Here is a 20,478-nt window from a genome sequence, read left to right on the forward strand (position 1 = left end):
GTGTGTGTGCACGATATACGTACATACCAAAATGGGCAAATGGCACATAAAAAAATAATGCCAACGATTATCAACCAAAATAATGATATAATGATATCATTATAATAATGATAATAGATAATAACATATATAATAATGATAATTAATATGGGCTAGCGGTAATAAGAGATGAGATGACGCTACCTTGACGTGACTCTGAGCACCCAGGTTGTAGATTTCTGTTGGTTTGACTTGGTTGATGATCTTCACCAGACACGTGCTATCCGTCAGGTCACCGTAGTGCAGCTTCATATCTGGCAAAGAAAGTAACGTGAAACATGACGTCTCGTGTGATGAATGTGTGTCAATTATTTCTAGATTTTATAAATTATTATTATATTATCTAAGAAATGATCCAGAATTTGTTTTACATTGGAGGGTTTTGAAAGCATGTCAATTAGATTCAAGACTGTCTCCAAAACCATAATGTTTTATTTGTTTTGGGGCTGGGGGGGGGGTCATTATTCTGCTGTATAACCCAAAAGCATTTGAGCTTGATGGCATTGACTGATGGCTGGACTGCAGGATTTTCTGGGAGATAGCAGAATTCATTATTCCGGGACTAAAAACATGTCGTCCAAGTCCTGAAGTAACAAAGCAGCCCTCAGACAATTCAAATGCCACCGCTGGCTCGGTAAAGGGGGCATGAGGCGGGTGCTTTGTAATGGGGTTTAGCAACACGGGTGTCCGGATATTTTACAACCTCATGGTGGTCGCTGGATTCATGAAGAAAACTGCAGAAAAGACACTTACTGCCTTCGGTGTGCGCCTTTGGGTTCTGGTAAAGATGTTCGATGCGTCCCGTGTTGAACGAACTGGAACGTCTCAAAATGCCATGAACCTGAGGATGTAGAACAGGGGTGTCCAAACTTTTTGCCAAGGGGGCCAGATTTTATGTGGTAAAATGTCGGGGGGCCGACCTTGGCTGACATTCTTTACATTGAACAACAATATTGTTCAACAAATTTTAGTAAGCCAGTCTGTTTCACATTTCCATTTTTATTTTAATTTCAACAATCTTAAGAATTTCTTTTGGTTCATTTGAAACAGGTATATCACATGCAACTGCTTATTCACTTGACTTTTTCTTAAACAGAAGTCTCCTGAGTGCAAATTGATTGATTTGAAACATAAGATGTATCACCGTGACTTTTCAATAGTCACAAAACCTTTGACTCGAAACTGCAAGGATCATTTGAAATATGACATATCAGTCAATCTAAACACGGAGTGATGTCTTGTTAACTCGTGAGTGATGCCCTCTAGTGTCTAAATGCTATTACTCATTTAGTGAATGCTATTACTCATTTAGCCACTAGAGGGAAGCAGTACTCTATGAAACATCACTCACCAGTCTACGAGACCTCAGTCAATGCAACACGTGTTCCATTGCGCCCAACCTGCGGGCCAGACGGCACTGATTTTATGACAGGGGCCGAGGGCTGGATGAAATTCGAACGCGGGCCAGATTTGGCCCGCGGGCCGGACGTTGGACACGCCTGATGTAGAAGATACGATAAAGCTCGTTTTTTTAGATGAGAACAAATAACATCTTGGCCAAGCCTGCATCCTGGCTTTCTTTCTTACCTCATATCCTTTGGAGAGCAGAAACTCCGCCAAGTACGACCCATCCTATAAATGACAAGAACAAAGAGCGCTCAATAGACTCAATCATACACTCACTTTTTACGTTATTGTTTGTGCGCTTATGCTTTTTTATTTCATTTTTTGCATATTGTGTTTTTAGGTCGTACAAAAATCTAACTGAATAAAGTTTATCATGAATGTCAAAGTCCAGTGCCACTCCGGCGGGGCCACCACAACAACTGCCCAACAGGGTCAACACCCAAAAAAAGGCTCAAGTCCTCCGACATGAAGCCTGCAGGCCCGGGTTGCTGAAAAACAACGTCCCCTTAAACCGAATTGGATTACCACCGTGTCGAAAACTTTAAAAACGGCGCTCCAGAGATCTTCCAGGCTTCCGCGTAGGATCACGGCTATTCAATGTGCGTATTCATGTGCGAAACGGGGCGAAGCCCGTCTTGTTCCCGTCATCTATTAAAACTTTGTCTTTTTTCCATCCTCAGACTTTCCAACCGCACATTCTGCGACACCGGGGAACATTCGGAGCCAGTCATGATGCATTTATCCCCTCAGTGCCACTCACATTTGCGCACGTATACAAACGCACTCTGGCACACGCCGGACCTGCACTTCCTGTCCAGGTCTGACAAATAACAGAAGGCAGAAGGCCAAGTACGTGGAGAGAAAGACCGAGGGGACTCCAGGGGCTTCTCGCGCTCACTAACAGTCATGATGGAAAGCTTAGTAACTTCTTTTGGATGTTTCTCTCCTCCAATAGGCCAGATTCAAATGATTAGCAAGGTCTATAGAACGCCGATAAAACGAAGGTGGAAGTGATTGATAAGGCTTGAGCCGTGAACGGCAGATTAGGAGAAAGGTCAAGGTAGCCCACTTAGCTCGTGGTAGTATTCAGAGCTCCAGCTGGTGTCATGTTTTCCTTCCTCTGTGCCACAGTCAAAGCATTCCACGCCCCGACCAATATGGGGGGGGGGGGGGGGGGGCGGGGGAGAAAAAATGCCCGAAGAGCTGCAGCTCCGTTTGAAAACAAGAAGCTCCTTCAAAAGCCATTTTAGCCCAGAAGCCCCCCACCCGGCCTCACCTCACCGTTTCCTGTTATGGAGAGTTGACGATTAGGTCGGACGCACAAATACGGTTGAGCGATTTCAGGCTCACCTGCCGCGGTAAAACGACAAAAACGACTCGGAATTATTGTTATCCTTGACGCAATCCCCCCCCCCCCCCCACCCCGTTATAAGACTTGAATTAATGTATTTTTCTTTGGGGGGGGGGGTTCCGTTTTGTTTTTTGCGAGTCAATGACTTCATTTGGGGCGGCCCGGTGGTCCAGTGGTTAGCACGTCAGCTTCGCAGTGCAGAGGTGCCGGGTTCGATTCCAGCTCCGGCCTCCCTGTGTGGAGTTTGCATGTTCTCCCCAGGCCTGCGTGGGTTTTCTCCGGGTGCTCCGGTTTCCTCCCACATTCCAAAACCATGCGTGGCAGGCTGATTGGACACTCTAAATTTTCCCTAGGTGTGAGTGTGGGCGTGGATGGTTGTTTGTCTCTGTGTGCCTTGTGATTGGCTGACGACCAGTTCAGGGTGTCCCCCGCCTACTGCCCGAAGACAGCTGGGATAGGCTCCGGCACCCCCCGCGACCCTAGTGAGGATCAAGCGGCTCGGAAGATGAATGAATGACTGAATGACTTCATTTGAGGAGCAACGTCCTAATTTGGAGGATTTTTCTTTTGGTTTTGGGGGGGCCCCCCTCCCCCACCACCATTTCTGGTTTCTCACGGTTCTCTTTAAATTTGAGGACTCTCACCAGAGTCCAAACACTTTTTTAATTTGCCTGCTCTTGTGCTGCTCCAAGTTGGATGTTCTCCACTTTCAGGCTGTTCCAACCGGACTGGCCGCACTTCATTTGCATTGTTTGTACGTCTACGCGTCAACCTCAGCTTAGCCATTTCATATCGCGTCCGGAAAAGTCCAGTCCACGTCTTTACACGTTTGTTTCAATAAACATGAAAAGTTGGAAGTGATAAAGCCACAGATTGGCTTGCGTTATTGTTTCAATGATTACTGTAAACGTGTCGTATTGTGTGCGAGTCCAAGCGTTTAATCCGCTAACAACTAATAGAAGCAGACGGAGAGACGACGTGTCCCGCGGTGCAAAATTCAAAGGGCGAGATTTAATTTCAACAACTACATACCAGACACCGACACATCAAGCTCCTGTTTTAAGCAACGATTAAAAAAAAAAAATGGGGGAAATAAATCACAATACATAACTGGAAGTTTGGCACCCCCTGCTGGTAAAGGAAGAAACTGCGTCAATCAGGGAATTCTGTGACTTGGATCTGGAATTATCACTTCAAAAACGTCCTGCGGTGGAAATAAATGCGGATTCATTGAAGAGGTGAAGATGATGAAGTTCCATAGTGTGCCTCTCATACATAGAAAGATGAATAAATAAATAGAGAAATTCGGTTTGTTCTCTCTCTGTACAAAGCTTCCCTCCTCGGGGTCATTAACATGTCCCCTAAACTCAACACAGCCAAACCAAGGTCTAAAAGAAGAAAATCAGGTTTGTACGGGGGTGCAAAGAAAATTCCTTACTCTATGCGAGCCATCTCACTAAGAACATCCGTGAGATGAAAACATTTCCTTAAACTTGGTGAACGGGCGACACCCGGCCTAAGACAAATAAGGCTGGAAGGCGGATCATGACGCGCTTAGGGAAAATGTATTGACTTTGGCACTCAACTTTATCGCTTTATGACAACGCAGTGCGCCGATGCGTAACTGGAACCGAGAGTCGTCGCTTGGTTTTGAAATGGATGGAAGTGAACCAATCTCTTTTTTTCGTCAATGGATGCTACAGCTTCTTGTCAACTTTGAAACGTAGCTTGTAGCTGACGTGTGCACATTTTTGAGCATGACGTCTCCGATCCGCTGGTTAAAGGAAACTTTGATTATCACAACTTTCATCTCAAACTGCTTCAAACAACAAAACGTGTGATGGAAAAGTGGTTAGAACTGCATGACTGTCCGTGTTTTCTGTTATGTGTTGCGTTTCTTATTTTACTTTCTGTTAAAATGTTTTGTTAAGCGCGTTGTTAACAGTTGCCGCTGTTGTGAAAGCGCTATAAAAAAATCAGCATGTATTGTATTGTATTGTATTATTCCCGGAACTTGTCGGACTGCATTCATCAGCTGCAAAGCGGGAACACAGCAAGGGACTTCATGGAATGCCGACAAAAGAGGAACGTGGCCTTGCAGGATCGTATGGCAACGGACCATAGCGAGAGAGGCAAAGTATGTGCACCATAACAGCACAGATGAAAGTTCTTCCCTCTCAACCAGACAAGATGACAAAAGGAGCCGCCGCGGGTGCCTGACCAACCAAAAACCAAACGCCGACAGCCGAGTCAAAGGTATTCCCGCAAATCGGCATTCCGCCTTTCAAATTTATGAGCAATAGTTAGTCAAGCAATTTATGAGCACTGTGACCTCATGGCCCAGCAAGTAACTTCTTCAGATGGTCCAGCCAGAAGAATGGAGTCGCTGTGCAACAATATTAGCTTGACTGGTTGAAGAAACGCCAGTTCACATTGTTCTTGTTTTTGTGGTTTGTCACATCTGAAAAGGATTTTCCCACATTTCCAAAAAGTTATCCGAGAGGGCCGTCCGTCCATCTTTGCGGGCAGCAGTCCAAACTCCCGCTTCCGCCACCATTTCAGCAGATCCCAAGGTGTTTAAGTTCCTAGGCCAACCGATAGACAGTCACCCCGGTGTGTCCTGAGGGAGGAGGGGTGGGGGGGGTTCCTCCTCTGGTGGGACATGCCCGGAACCACATCAGCAGAGAGTCGTTCGTGAGGCATCCGAAACTGGAGCCCGAGCCGCCTCATGTGGCTCCTCTCGACGCGGAGGATCAGCAGATGACCCGACTTTCCGGCCTCTGCCTGGGAACGAGCCCAGCCACCCTCGGGACACTTGCGTCCGTGATCTTGTTCTCTCAGTCAAGACTCATAGCTCGTGACCATCGATGAGTGTGAGAATTCAAAGAATAATAACAATAATAACAATCACTAAAATACGTTGTATGCGGACGTTGTATCGGTCTGTCGTGGTGAAGAAGGAGCTGAGCCAAAGGGCGAAGCTCTCAATTTACCGGTCGATCTACGTCCCAACCCTCATCTATGGTCACGAGCTATGGGTCGTGACCGAAAGAACAAGATCCCGGATACAAGCGGCTGAAATGAGTTTTCTCCGCAGGGTGTCCGGGCTCTCCCTTAGAGATAAGGTGAGAAGCTCAGTCATCCGGGAGGGGCTCAGAGTCGAGCCGCTTCTCCTCCACATCGAGAGGAGCCAGATGAGGTGGCTTGGGCATCTGATTCGGATGCCTCCTGAGCGCCTCCCTGGTGAGGTGTTCCGGTCATGTCCCACCGGGAGGAGACCCCGAGGAAGACCCAGGACACGCTGGAGAGACTATGTCACCCAGCTTGCCTGGGAACGACTCGGGATCCCCCGGGGAGAGCTGGAAGAAGTAGCTAGGGAGAGGGAAGTCTGGGCTTCCCTGCTAAAGCTGTTGCCCCCGCGACCCGGCCCCGGATAAGCGGTAGATGATGGATGGATGGATGGATGGACTAAAATACTGTCATAATAATAATGATTGGTCGCACCTCTTCCCAATGGCACAGTCGCCATACATTTGACATTTCAGACGACCAAACGGCAAATGTTCTGATTATTTTACAGGCTGCGAGTATCGCGCTTTAAAAACTCGCACTTAGACCCGTTTTTGAGTTTTGCACAGACCGAGAGGAACCGTTATAGTGGCAGCAGCATTGGGGGATGGACACATGTGATTCTTCGCTAACGTAAAAGGAGATCTCATAAAAATCGACATTTGCGGTTTTCACTTGACTAAAACCCCCTCAGGGCGTCGTCGGTGTGGCGAGAAGGAGGGTTTGCGTTACCTGTCCGGTGATGCCGGTGATGAGAGCCACTTTCTTTTCCTTCTTGATGTCTCCCACGACTCCGATGCCGACGGTCGCAGGTTCGGAACCCCGAGACATTGTTATCTGTGGGGGGGGGGGTTCGGCTCACTAAAACCAAACGCCACTAAATGTTTGTTTAGTTTGCACCGTTTTACCTCAAGACTTCCTGCACCGTTCGGCACCGCAAGCAGGCAAACTGGCGCAGTGACGTCACAAATTACGTATAGAAAGAGGCCGTGAAATAGCCAATGGGCGCAGAGCAGGAGAAGGTTGCCATCAAGAGGGGCGAGGGTTATTTCCTCGGTAGGGCTTCCATCCGACAGCGCCACATTCAGGAGTGGGGGAAATTTACATACAAATCAAAGTGTTTGGATTTTGTTTTTTTCAAGCCGACGGTCCATTTTCGCATCCGATATTATCAAATATGTAAGATTAATAATATAACGTGTCAATATACTGGCTATATATAACGCGCTTTACATCCCTCGCGTTGTTTTCAAGGCAACATGTAAAACATGTTCTTTTTAACTGCATGTGTGATTCACATCATTCCGGTGTGAAATGAACACAACCTTTATCTTTTGTTTTCCACCTATTTTTTTGGAAATGTGTCCAAAGCCGTTATCGATGCACATGGACACCGAGGTTCTTGTCCATGATCTTTGCACCTAAACTGGGCAAGGCTTCAAGCAACGACCAGAGTCCGGCCGCAAGGTTGCATAAAAAAGAAAGCACTTTCATTTCAAATACTCAAGGGAAGGGTGAGGAGTGGCAGAACGATCATAAAATAAAATAAAAGTTTACAACGGGGATAATAAAGAGCCTTATGTGCTCCATTTTAGGACCGCAAAGGATTACATTTCATATTTGATCAACAAAGGTGTTTGAATAATAATCAGTTAGAGCACGGGTGTCAAAGTCAAGGCCCTGGGGCCAGATCTGGCCCGCCACATCATTTTATGTGGCCCGCGGAAGCAATTCAAGCATATCAACTTCCATCATGCCTTAAGGTATGCTACATCTTTTTTTTTCCTTCCTCTGGACCTTTCTTCTTCTCGTCATTGGATTCGAGTTGAAGTGCATCACTGTGTATTCGAAGATGTTTATTTGAGTCTGACGGTATAAACTGTCATGGTGAAACTTTATCTGGGTAAAGAGGGGCGTATTTTTCTTGGTATGAGCAGTACTGATTGACATTGCAGTTTCATACTGTACGTGTATTTTTAAAGTTACTTACTTTTATATGTGGCAGCATGTGAGTTATAGTCAAGCAGGTGCCAGATTTGGTTTCACAGCAGAAGAGTCCAAGTGGAGAGCCCGTGTGCCTTTTCACATCTTCTCTTGATTGACGGGCTGGTGACGCCCACCCGAGCTCACGCTCAAATATTATTTTCGTAATGTTATTTGGATGCACTTGTACTATAAAACGACTTTGCTTCCCTCGTTTCGAGCTGCTCAGTGGGAGGGGGAACCGTTATCGTTGGAAAGCATACAGATCCTACGAAACCAGGGGTGTCCAAAGTTGGTCCTCAAGGGGCCGCTGTCCTGCCTATTTTCCAGCTCTCCCAGGAGCAACACACCTGATTTAAATAATCAGGATTCTTCTATTGCTGATGGGCTGATCATCTGAATCAGGTGTGTTGCAGCCGGGAGAGATGGAAACTAGGCAGGACAGCGCCCCCTTGAGGACCAACTTTGGACACCCCTGGTTTCGTATGATCTGTATGCTTTCCAACGATAACGGTTCCCCCTCCCACTGAGCAGCTCAAAAGGACAGTGGCCCTTCAGGCCCGGAGCTGGACATGCCTGTACTAAACTGAAAGAAGTGTCATTCCGCCCCTGTCGTACAACAACCGAACCAACAGTGACGCCTTGTGGATTGATTTGTGCAATGCAGTCCGAACTACCGGCCCCGCTGTTGTTTTAGCATTTTTTTTAATGAATGTGTACTCGTTTCCATATAAAGTTTATATTGATGATTTTCTTTTAAATCTTTTCAAATTTGGAGCTGGACATGCCTGTACTAAACTGAAAGAAGTGTCATTCCGCCCCTGTCGTTCAACAACCGAAACAACAGTGACGCCTTGTGGATTGATTTGTGCAATGCAGTCCGAACTACTGGCCCCGCTGTTGTTTTAGCATTTTTTAAATGAATGTGTACTCGTTTCCATATAAAGTTTATATTGATGTTTTTCTTTTAAATCTTTTCAAATTGTGTGGAAAGATCGTTTCCGGTTCAGAGTTACGTATAATTTGATGTGGACAGCAGCTTTCCACTCATCGGTGATCTCCCAAGAGACCTCTTGCGTCGATTTCCGTATATCAATCCACAACACGACTACATCAGTGTACTTTATTTGTGCTTTCATTTATACAGTTTCTATTTTCATTCATATAATTACACAAAACAATTGTTGTAACATGAAACAACCATTCTCAATGTCAAAAGCTTTCACAGTTCACAGTGGAACCGTCCTCTCACATACAGTCCTCTCACATAAAGATGCGATGGTCAACAATCTCCACAAGCCAAGCAAAACATGATAACAGAAAGAGACATGACCGAGGAGGTGGCATGTCCACCCCCCCAATAAGAAACATGCCAAGCCTGAATCAAAAGATCGAATAACAAGAATGAAGGGCAGCCGCTGCCTTTCCACTGATTGCATTCCGGTCAAGACTGTTGACCTGGCCAAAATCTACGCGGCACAGAATCTCGAGGTTGGACTCCTCCATTTTAACCAACCTCTCACTAAATGTGCAGAAATGAGAGAAACCAGGGCGCTTCAAGTACAGCCTGGTGTCGAAAGCAGTAAAGAAACCGACATCAAAATCAACAGCAGTCAGCAACATGAAACATTTATAGGTAGTTTTGTGTAGTTTGTGTTACGCCTTCATGGAAGGTGAGAATGGGGGGGCTGCCTACTCCAGACTGTCAAAGCAAAGGGCATCCAGCGGCGTGAAAGGAAATGGCAAGAAAAGTAGCGTACGTGTGCGATCTGACATTGAGAGATTTTTGTGCAATACGTGTAATGTACAAAACGACGTGTTCAACAAGATCGATGTGTTCAAAGTTATTCACAAAATAAGACTTGAACATAAAAGAAAGTAACATGTCTTCTCCAAAATATAACTGTTGATGGACAGGAAGTAATAAGTTATTTTGTAACTAAGGGTTGGAGGGGGGAAAAAAAAAGTGCCATGCATGCAAAAAGACAGTAAATCATTTTTTGTCTATCGAACGTGGCGGAATCTAAAACAATCTGTCATCATCCGTCCGCGTTCATTTTGTCGCTGCAATTAAAATCCTGAATGATACATCCGGTGTGACCCTCCGACGCAAAACCGATCGCAAGTCGGGCGGCCGCGTTTCGTTGACCATGTGAAAATGATCCATTATCACAGTTGTGATTCAAACACCGGAAAAAGAAGTCACGATCAGTGCCCGCTTGGAATTGCTCTGATTTTTGAGCAATTTCGAAAAATTGTGCGGTGACATCTTCATCACACCCAAAGTCCAAAAATCAACCAACCTAAGCAGCTGCTGCTATGCATTCAAAAAAAGAAAAAAATAAGTCTGGTGTCAGCACAAAGTTTTGGGGGTTTCCTTCAGCCTTAGATTTAATTTCAAAAGTTGTCATTACACGTGTGGACCACCAGGAGGCAGTAATGCAATCCCTGGTGGAGTAAACAAATGCTGGGCAAACGCTGAAAGTTTTTTTTTTTAGAACCAAAAGTGTTTTTTTTTAACAAGATCTTGTTTGTATATGGCTACGAAAATTTGGCATGTCATGTTATGGGAAAAAAAAAGTGGGGGTTGATTATTTCTGGGAATTACCGGTACACACAGCCGTTGCTAAGGAGTCCATTTTTTTGGGGAGTACTTGAACGTGACAACATGATAAGATGTCCACCGTGATCGCCGCTGTCCCCGGAAGGGTTATATTGACATTTCTTTACCAAATACGATGCGTTCCTGACAATAAAATCCATTTGAGCGCTCCGTTTTGGGCTACAGGGTCCCCCCCCCCCATGTCATATCGGTGCGGTATTTCGACTTCGCTTTTATCTTCTTACACTTTGTACCTCGAATGATAAATTGACCCATTTCTTGTTCCGGTCTCAATGAAGTCGACGACAGATCGGCTGTCCCGAGCGACTGTACCAAGCTAATGCGGTGGGGAAGCTCAGCAGAGAGTCGAGATTCCGTAACCATACAGGTACAGCGGCATTGGTCCAGTCAGTGTTGGGCGCCGGGGCCCGACATAGTCCGAAGGCCTGCTGGCGGCCTCGCAGAGTTTCTGCAGAGGAAAGTGACTTCCTTTTTATTTATTTTTGGGTTAGGAAACGGCACCTTCAAAAAAAAAAGGAATGGAAACAAAGCGACTGTTGTCAATTGTCGTCATGTGCAGAGCAAGAAATGGACCTCACCTCTCTAGGACTCTGGCGAGGGCGGTGCTGTGGGCTGACATTTGTCTTTCTGCAATGAGACGGGGGGTGGGGGGGTGCATTGAATTAGAATTCCGCAACATGTACAGTATACGCCATGTGTGTCTTTACGGCGGTCGAGGTTGCCTGCACCCGGGCGACCCAGCTATTTGTAACCCAATGCTAGCGATCAAATGTCAACGGGCCAAGATTTGATTGCGTTACTATCACTTGGCATGACAAAATTCATGCCTTCATCACATCCATCCATCCATCCATCCATCCATCTTCTACCGCTTATCCGGGGCCGGGTCGCGGGGGCAACAGCTTTAGCAGGGAAGCCCAGACTTCCCTCTCCCTAGCTACTTCTTCCAGCTCTCCCCAGGGGATCCCAAGACGTTCCCAGGCAAGCTGGGTGACATAGTCTCTCCAGCGTGTCCTGGGTCTTCCTCTGGGTCTCCTCCCGGTGGGACATGCCCGGAACACCTCACCGGGGAGGCGTTCAGGAGGCATCCGAATCAGATGCCCAAGCCACCTCATCTGGCTTCTCTCGATATGGAGGAGAAGCGGCTCGACTCGGAGCCCCTCCCGGATGACCGAGCTTCTCACCTTATCTCTAAGGGAGAGCCCGGACACCCTGCGGAGAAAACTCATTTCTCCGTCATCACATATCGGCCGGATTACTGTAACGCGCTTGACTTCGGAGTTAGCCAATCCTCCATGAAGCCTCTCCAGTTGGTCCATAATGCTGCAGCTCGCCTCTTAACTGGTAATTGATCCATGTACAGCACTTTGTATACTACGGACGTTGCTTTCAAGTGCTCGAGAGACACCGTTGAGACTTGGTTGGGGAATTTGGCAGCCTCCATCGGATGTTTCGGTACTCAATTGGTGTGTGTGTGTGTGTGTGTGTGTGCAACTGGTGCATCTGCCCAAAATGTCCACCTAAACCATCTAATTGACTCCTACCTTCACATGTAACTGATAGTGCAGCCTTTGGTCTGCCAGCCAGGGGTGTCTGAGAGCTTCCGTCGCGCTCATCCTCCAGCTTTTGCTCTTGACCAGCAAACGTGTGATGAAGTCTTTGGCCTCTTCCGAAACGTCTGTGAACTCTTCCTCCTCAAAGTTCCACTGACAGGCCAGGATGTTGTTGAGAGTCTCGTTGTCGTCATCCCCGAGGAAAGGAGACAAGCCGCTGAGTCTGAATGGAACGAAGGAGGGAAAAGAAAGACAGAGCGAATTGGCTCGGAAGAAGGAGCCCTCCGAAGAAAAGTCGGCGCCGAGCACTCACAGCATGTAAGTGATGACGCCGAGGCTCCACATGTCTGTCGGGAAGGAAACAAACTCATAGTTGATGACTTCTGGGGCCAAAAACTCGGGCGTTCCGAAGTTGACCTTCAGCTTCTCTCGAGGTTTATACCTGTTGGGGGCACGCATGAAATGTTTTAAATCTTTTGATTAAAAAAAACAAAAAATGTCATGAATCAGTGTAGAAAGATGTTACCTCCGGGCGAGACCAAAATCGATTATTTTAATCTTGTTTGTTGCTCTGCTGACACAAAGAATGTTCTCTGGCTGAAAAACAAGAGGAAACATATGCTGTCGAAATGACTCCAGACAAAAAAAAAGAAAAAACACTTCTCCCACCCCCCCCCCCCCGCAAAGATCAAAAAACACGCCCAGAGAATTTAATTTGTGATTTCCTCGCTGGATTTTCTGTTTTAGTGCATTATTTTCAATTTTCTTTGTGCCATCGAAGCTATCATTAATTTACGTTTTCGGAGGCGGTCTTTGAATGCCTCTCGAGCCCAAGGCGAAAGAGAAGGCACCTTATCGGAGAGAGACGTGTCTGTATTTGAGAGTTTGAAAGAATGAATAAAGTGTTCATTTAAAAATTCTGTTTCAGTGCATTATTTGCGATTTTCTTTGTGCCATCAAAGCTATCATTAATTTACGTTTTCGGAGGCGGTCTTTGAACGCCTCCCGAACCCAAGGCGAAAGAGAAGGCACCTTATCAGAGAGAGACGTGTCTGTATTTGTTTGAAAGTTTGAAATAATGAATAAAGTGTTCATTTAAAAATTCTGTTTCGGTGCATTATTTTCGATTTTCTTTGTGCCATCAAAGCTATCATTAATTTACATTTTCGGAGGCGGTCTTTGAACGCCTCTTCATCCAAACGTCTATCGCTTTGTTCGCTATGTGCCTCACTGGTGAGCTTTGAAAAATTAGAACGGCATGCTTTAACGAGTTTCTCGCCAAATAACCAACGCGGCCTCATGCCGTTTTCATCGAAGTAACAAACGATTCCAAATAGTTACCTTGAGGTCGAGATGTAGTATGTACATTCGGTGCATGTATTGCAGTCCCTCGCAGATTTGCCGGATAAACAGCACCGTGTCAAACTCAGTCAGGTTGCAGTTCTCGTCGATGATGCGGTCAAACAGTTCGCCCCCCTCGACGCTGAGGCGCACGCACAGAGAAGAACAAAGCGTGGTTTGCATCGGGGGGGGGTTGATGCGTGAGAGCCATCGCGCAGCGCCGACTTACTACTCCATGACCAGAATGATGTCGTGACGAGACTCAAAGGCCGCGTAGAGCTGGATGAGGTTGCAGTGATTGAGCTGGTTCATCACCTGGATCTCGTTCCTCACCACGTCCTGAAATATGTACGCAATAGCGGTATGTATGCAGTACTTTGTGTACTTTGTGTGTTTTTTCTTCTTTCTACCTACATTCTTGCTGCTGGAGGCTGTAAATTTCCCCAGTGTGGGACAAATAAAGGATATCTTATCTTATCTTATCTTACCTTTTCCTTCTGGCTCCTGGCCTTAATGATCTTGGCGGCCAACGTTAGGCCGGATGAGTTCTCGATACACTTGTGGACCTGGCCAAAACGTCCCCTGGTGGAAGTGAGTAGACCGTTAGATAGGTCAGGGGTCACCAACCTCTGTTCGTAGACCGGCAACCTTTTTTTTTCCCCCCCCAAACATTTTCAAATAGACAGTTTGAAATAAAAAAAGCCTGAGGATATTTTTTTCCATTCCTTTCAAACAGTTTGATTCAGTAGGATGACAAATGTAGAATATTATAAAATCAACATTTCTAAACTGAACTATGAAGGGAAATGCATTGTTTCTCCTGGAATGTAAACATGGTGAACAAGTCATGTAAAAAAATAAAAATAATAATAATAATAATAACTAATTGGTGCGGCGGCCCGTTAGTCCAGTGGTTAGCACGTCGGCTTCACAGTGCAGAGGTACCGGGTTCGATTCCAGCTCCGGCCTCCCTGTGTGGAGTTTGCATGTTCTCCCCGGGCCTGCGTGGGTTTTCTCCGGGTGCTCCGGTTTCCTCCCACATTCCAAAAACATGCATGGCAGGCTGATTGAACACTCTAAATTGTCCCTCGGTGTGAGTGTGGGCGTGGATGGTTGTTCGTCTCTGTGTGCCCTGTGATTGGCTGGCAACCGATTCAGGGTGTCCCCCGCCTACTGCCCGTAGACAGCTGGGATAGGCTCCAGCACCCCCCGCGACCCTGGTGAGGATCAAGCGGCTCGGAAGATGAATGAATGAATGAACTAATTGGTGCTGTGTACTCTGAATTCCAATTGTGTGAGCAATTTGAGAAATTGAATGAAACTCATCTCGGGTTTGAAAGGGAAGATTGAGCGCTGGGGGGGTGGGGGTGGGGGGGTTCTCCCAACATGAAAATAAGCTCAGGCAAAATCAAATTCCGGCGTCCGGCATCGCTCACCCTCCCAGGACCTCGTCTCTGTTGATGGAGTAGTAGGCCGCAATTTGATGAGGTTTGGGAGTGACGATGCGATGATCGAAAGGCGCCGACGGCGGAGGACTGGAGTCTGAAAAGATGACAATTAAAACGAGTTTTTGCTGACACTCAGCGTGAAACGCGGGACTGGTCCGCTTCTCACCGATGAGGAATTCCTTCACATCAGACCGCTGGTTGTTTCCCCGTTCGGCCTCCGCGCGGACCGCATCCGAGTCGGCGCGTTCGGTGGTCTCCGTCTCCAACACGACTGCGTCGGCATTCGGATCTTGACCGCCTTCCACGCGACTCTTTTTAAGATCGCAGGCGTCCGCGTCGATACCGACGTCGTCAGAGCTGCCGACGCAAGCCGACGTCACTTCTTCATAGACGTTGTTTGCGGAAGCCGTGACGAAAAATGAATGACGTCGATAAATACCTCTCGGTTTTAACGATAGGAGTCGTCGTGGCGGTCTGGGAAGAAACGTCTGCTTCTTCCGAGTTACTCCGTTCATCTCGCTCATCGTCGCTCTTCTCTGGATTGAAATCCGCCGAATTGATGTCGAATTCAACCTCTTCGTCAGGGCCCGAGTCGTCAAAGATCTCTTCACTCTCCTTATTGGAATCGTTCAGAATCAAGGCGGACGAGTCGAGATGTCGTCCGTTTTCCCCGTCCTCGGCTTTGTTGTTTCCATGAGAATGGTCGATGTTCTTCTGGTTGAGTTTCGCCACCTGCTCTGGCAGAACCGATCCGCTCAGTGTGTCTTCTGTAGAGAGAGAGAGACAAAGACCAAATCACATCTCAGTGCAGTTTGACATCATTTTGAGACAAAATTCTTTTTTTAGGATCGTATGGAATGCGTTGGTTTGTGTTATTAAATCCAATTAAATCCAAATCCAGTCCTTCGTGAAATCTCGGCTAGATTACTTGAACGCACTCGACTTTGGAGTCAGTCTCCAGTCGGTCCCCAGCTCACAATTTTAACAATATTAAAAATAATCATTTTAGTAGCCGTAGCACTTTAAAAAAAAGAAGAAAAAAACTGTCGCCGTTTCCATCGGCAACTTGTCTCCAAAATGCCGCTTGTGAATGATGAGCCTACCTGAAGTTTCCAGGGACCTCCTCTTCTTCTGGGCTTTCGGGTTCAGTTTTCCTTTCTCCTTGTCGTCTTTTCCCTTTTGGAAGGCAGAAACCACAATTGAGCGTGAGCGACCTTGATGCTCTCCATCACCTTAAACTCGGTCCTCCCATCAACATCTAAGTTTCTATTTTTCCAGAAATGTCTGTCACCCGGCACATACATGTGATAAGTCGTCCAAACTATGGCACGGGGGCCGTTTGTGGCCCACCATTAATTTTCAGCGGCCAGCAATATGACTTCAAAAAGAAATAAATAAATAAGGCGGAAAAATTTGACATGGGCGGCAAGATGAGATGGAAAAAGTTGAAGGTTCCATCCATCCCTTTTCTGATCCGCTTCTCCTCAGGAGGGTCACGGGCATGCCGCAGCCGATCCCGGCCGTCTTCGGGCAGTAGGGAGGGGACACCCTGAGCCGGTCGCCAGCCAATCACAGGGCACACATAGATGAACAATCGTTTGCGCTCACAATCACAATTGGGGACAACATAGAGCGTTCAGTCAGCCAGCCGGGCATGTTTTTGGAATGTGGGAGGAAACCGGAGCACCCGGAGAAAACCCACGCAGGCCCGGGGAGAACATGCAAACTCCACACAGGGAGGCCGGAGCTGGAATCGAACCCGGTGCCTCTGCATTGTGAAGCCGACGTGCTAACCAGTTGTGAATATATTCTTTATATATATATATTGTACACCAGGTGTCAAACTCCAGGCCCGGGGGCCAGATTTGGCCCGCTACCTCATTTTATGTGGCCCGCAAAAGCAAATCATAGATGTAATTGCTAAAATCTCGACCAAGATTTAAAATTCTCATATGTAATAAATAAGAGATGTAAGCATTTTTTTTGCGACCAAACCCCTCGTTACAAAAACTTTAAACAATAGTTAAAAAAAAATCTTTTGGGATGTAAATGAACAGTCAATGCTTTGGAGAGACTCTAGGAACTGCGCCACGACTCCAGCGCAAGCACGAGGAGAACATGCAAAGTCCACCCAAGAATCGTGCCCAGGACCGGCCTTATAACATTTGCCTGCTGCTCCTGTCGTTTCACATCACAAGAAATCCTGCTGTGCGTCATCAATATTCTTAAAGAGCGCAAGTCGGACACCATCCGCTTCCGCTAGAGCCAGCGCTGATAACGACATTTTTAGGCTCAGATAAGAAGTCTGAGTTGAATCATTTACACCCTGCCAGACAAGTGGGGGAAACCACTTAACATGACAAACTATCAGAGTGACCAATCGGGGGAACGATACGACTAAATATAGATGCGCAAGGAGCCGCGTTGCTCGGCAAACATTCCAAACATTTTACTTCAAAGTCGAAGCTCCCCCATCGCAACGCCGTGGATTCTTTTCGTTCCAAACAAAAGCAGCCCCAATTGCCATATTTTGGTCTACGGATTAGAACGCTGAATCCCAAATGAGGTAGTGAGGCCCCAAAATAAGTCGCTAGAGTGATAGAAATAGAAATGCAAAGTGAACATAAACTCGCAAACTCGGGGGGGGCCAGGAGTTCAAAGCAAAGATGGTGACGCAGCACATTGGTGTTATGCTGCACACAAATGGAATAGGCAGTGTAAATGCTTGAAAATCGGCACTTTTTGCCCCATACCTTTGCCCTAACATCCATTTCTGAAATCATTCATTCATTCATCTTCCAAGCCGCTTGATCCTCACTAGGGTCGCGGGGGGTGCTGGAGCCTATCCCAGCTGTCTCCGGGCAGTGGGCGGGGGACACCCTGAACCGGTTGCCAGCCAACCGCAGGGCACACAGAGACGAACAACCATTCGCACTCACACCAACAATTTAGAGCGTTCAATCAGCCTGCCACGCATGTTTTTGGAATGTGGGAGGAAACCGGAGCACCCGGAGAAAAGCCACGCAGGCCCGGGGAGAACATGCAAACTCCACACAGGGAGGCCGGAGCTGGAATCGAACCCGGTACCTCTGCACTGTGAAGCCCACGTGCTAACCACTGGACTACCGGGCTACCCCCATTTCTGAAATCTTGCGAGATAATTAATAGAAACAAGGACTCGCTAACAAAAATAAATAATCCACGCCAGTTGTTTTTGCTGCAATGTTACCCGCTATAAAAAATGCAGTGCAATATTTTCAAGGGCACTCTCAGACGTTCAAGACCGAATATTTGCATTGACCGCGCCGCAAATGCCCCCCCCCCCTTTGCGATACAACGAGGCCGAGGCTCACCTTGGGTTTGAAAGGGCTGGCGGGCTTTTTAAAGAGAAGCCTCATCAGCCGGGAGCTCTTCACCACGTCGCCGATGAAGCCGATCACCTGCTGGGTGCCCTCCGCCACTTTTTCCAGCGCGTCCAGCCTACGGCCCTGACTGTCCATTTGCTCGCCGACCCTCTCCGCCGCCCCCAACAACTGCCCGCACACCAGCGCGACTTGGGAGACCTCGCCCGCTCGGGCGTCAGCATCGCGGGGGGCCTCCTCGCTCATCGACGCCCGGCTTCGCTCCATCCCTCTCACGTCGCGGGACAAAGCGTCCAGTCGGGTCAGGACGGCCTGCTGCACGCCGAGCAAACTCTCCATCTGGCAGGCCAACGAGTCGATGCGGCTCTCGATGCGGCGCAGCGAAGCGACGTGGTGGCAGGGGGAAGCGCAAGTAGCCGCCGGGCACTTGTCTAATCCGTTGAGCGAGAGCTTTCGGCCAGCGGGCTTCTGACCGTGAAGCGGTTTGGGATCATACATTCTGGCTAAAGAGTTGACCAAGCTGGAGCTCATGACTGATTTGTGTTTGAAGTCTTCCAAGGAAGAAAACAGAAGCACTCATGGATGAGCTCCTGTCAGTCATACAGGCCATAAAAAATGAGTGGACACTTCTCAGCGAGAGAAAAGACAATGGAGGAAGAAAAATGAGCTGCCCCCACAAAACGACACTTCGGCCGTTGACTTTTAACGAGCGCCACTGGCTCGCCTCCAAATGAAGGCGCGGCCCCCTGCGGACGTCAGGGAGTGGGTGGCCAGTGATAGCTGGAGTGGCCACTCGGGGATCGATGGGGGAGGGGTGGGGGGGGGGACCGGGGGTTGCTGGAGAGGATTGCTCCCTGGCATTTGAGATGCCTCAAAGCCCTTCGCTTAGGTGTTAGAATCTCGGGAATCCGGCACCGACACGCCAGCGCAGTGTACTCGCGAGTCCAACAAACAAATACGAGCGGCGAAAAACAACACCTCCGTGCGAACACAACTCGATGGAAATCTGAATCCACCGCACGTTCAAAGTACATGAACAGAAAAAGGCCATTAGGGGGCGCAAGTGAGTACCTCCATCGGCAACTCGGAGCGTATTTCTCAGCCAAAAACGCTTCCTTCCATCATTCAAGTTCTCAAGCAGGAAAGTCACGCGTCGTATTGTGACGACGAGTTTTTGGAAAAACTCATTTCTTTTGAAATGTTCTCCACTGAAACCTGAGAGTTGTTTATACAGAGAGGTTATACCATTAGTGGTGGCAGAATACAAGGGACGAATTCACACACACACACGCGCACTCACACAATTTTTGAAGACACACTGGCCTCAACAACGTTTCCAGTTCTCAGTATTCGAGAGGTGACAAAGCCCTTGATGCCGAAACTGGCACTCATCTGCCTGCAATGGAAAAAAAAAAAAAAAAAAAATTGATCCGTCCGTCTTTTGCGTTCCCGGTACTGACAAGTGGTGAGCTGACAATTGATTAAAAACAAAAACCCCAAACAAACGGATTTTCGCAATTTGCCGACCGCCCATATATCAACACCATATATCAAAATGAGACGAGACCATTGAAGCATCTCAAAGCCATGCTGAACCTTGAATAATTTTTTTCTGTGCCAGGTACGTGGTCATGGAAAGAAAGTAACACTCGCTTAATCTCTCTGGCTGCTCCTGCTTTTATTTTATCAGTATAACGCAATGTGTCACGGCCGACTGACGACAAGTCGGTATCGCCGCGGCTCGGCGGCCTTTGATAAGCGGGCGACTTTTTCCACCACGGACACTGAAAATGTCCTTTAATACATCCGAGGTGCGAAATCGGGAAAGTGAGTGAACGTGCGTATCGTGTAAGTAGATATGAGCGCGCGGGTGTAATTAGTCGCCGCCTGTGAATAAATTGCATAAGGTGCTCAAGTATGCGTTAGGACTTTAAAATAGACCGCCGCAGACTAACTTCCCCAAGTTCGAGAGTTTGTTGCTAGCTGTCAGTGTTGTGTAACTGGATGACAACTGGGCCTGATTGAAGGAGGATTGTGGATCAATGATGACCTTGCCGCGCCACAAAATCCTACTGCCGAAAAACCTTCACACGCACACCCAGCTCTGTCGAGCATCCAATGTCATTATATTATTAACGCACAAACTGGTGAATGTGAACTCTAACTAGCAATGCCACAAAGATATACGTTTAAGTCTTTGAACACAACCGCAGGAATTGGGAGCCTGGAAAAATAATTCGCTTTAATTTTTTTTTTAATCTTCTATCTCTACCTGCATAAGTTTGTAATGGGGTACGCATCC

The 20,478-nt window shown here is 47.4% G+C and overlaps 2 protein-coding genes across 2 annotated transcripts in view; both read right to left on the minus strand.

The window, feature by feature from the left end:
* gmds (GDP-mannose 4,6-dehydratase) overlaps positions 1–6,826 on the minus strand; it is a 54,947-nt gene extending 48,121 nt beyond the window's left edge. Inside the window, exons 1-4 of the mRNA XM_052073609.1 lie at positions 6,599–6,826; positions 1,627–1,671; positions 793–880; positions 184–293 (exon numbers count right to left, since the gene is read on the minus strand). Coding sequence (XP_051929569.1) covers positions 184–293; positions 793–880; positions 1,627–1,671; positions 6,599–6,697 — 342 coding nt within the window. The 5' untranslated portion in view covers positions 6,698–6,826. The remainder of the gene's footprint in view (positions 1–183; positions 294–792; positions 881–1,626; positions 1,672–6,598) is intronic.
* Positions 6,827–8,671: 1,845 nt separating this feature from the next.
* On the minus strand, positions 8,672–18,838 carry LOC127605786 (myosin light chain kinase 3-like). The gene is made up of 13 exons (XM_052073561.1): positions 18,168–18,838; positions 15,918–15,990; positions 15,254–15,581; positions 14,981–15,171; positions 14,803–14,908; positions 13,855–13,948; positions 13,596–13,705; positions 13,367–13,508; positions 12,552–12,622; positions 12,339–12,467; positions 12,017–12,248; positions 11,051–11,099; positions 8,672–10,920 (listed from the first exon to the last, which is right to left on the minus strand). Exons 1-12 carry the CDS (start codon positions 18,705–18,707, stop codon positions 11,055–11,057), a joined length of 2,061 nt encoding a protein of 686 aa, XP_051929521.1. The 5' UTR covers positions 18,708–18,838; the 3' UTR covers positions 8,672–10,920; positions 11,051–11,054.
* Between the last annotated feature and the right edge of the window lie 1,640 nt (positions 18,839–20,478).

Source organism: Hippocampus zosterae, chromosome 8, assembly GCF_025434085.1.
Source record: "Hippocampus zosterae strain Florida chromosome 8, ASM2543408v3, whole genome shotgun sequence".
NCBI lineage: Eukaryota > Metazoa > Chordata > Actinopteri > Syngnathiformes > Syngnathidae > Hippocampus > Hippocampus zosterae.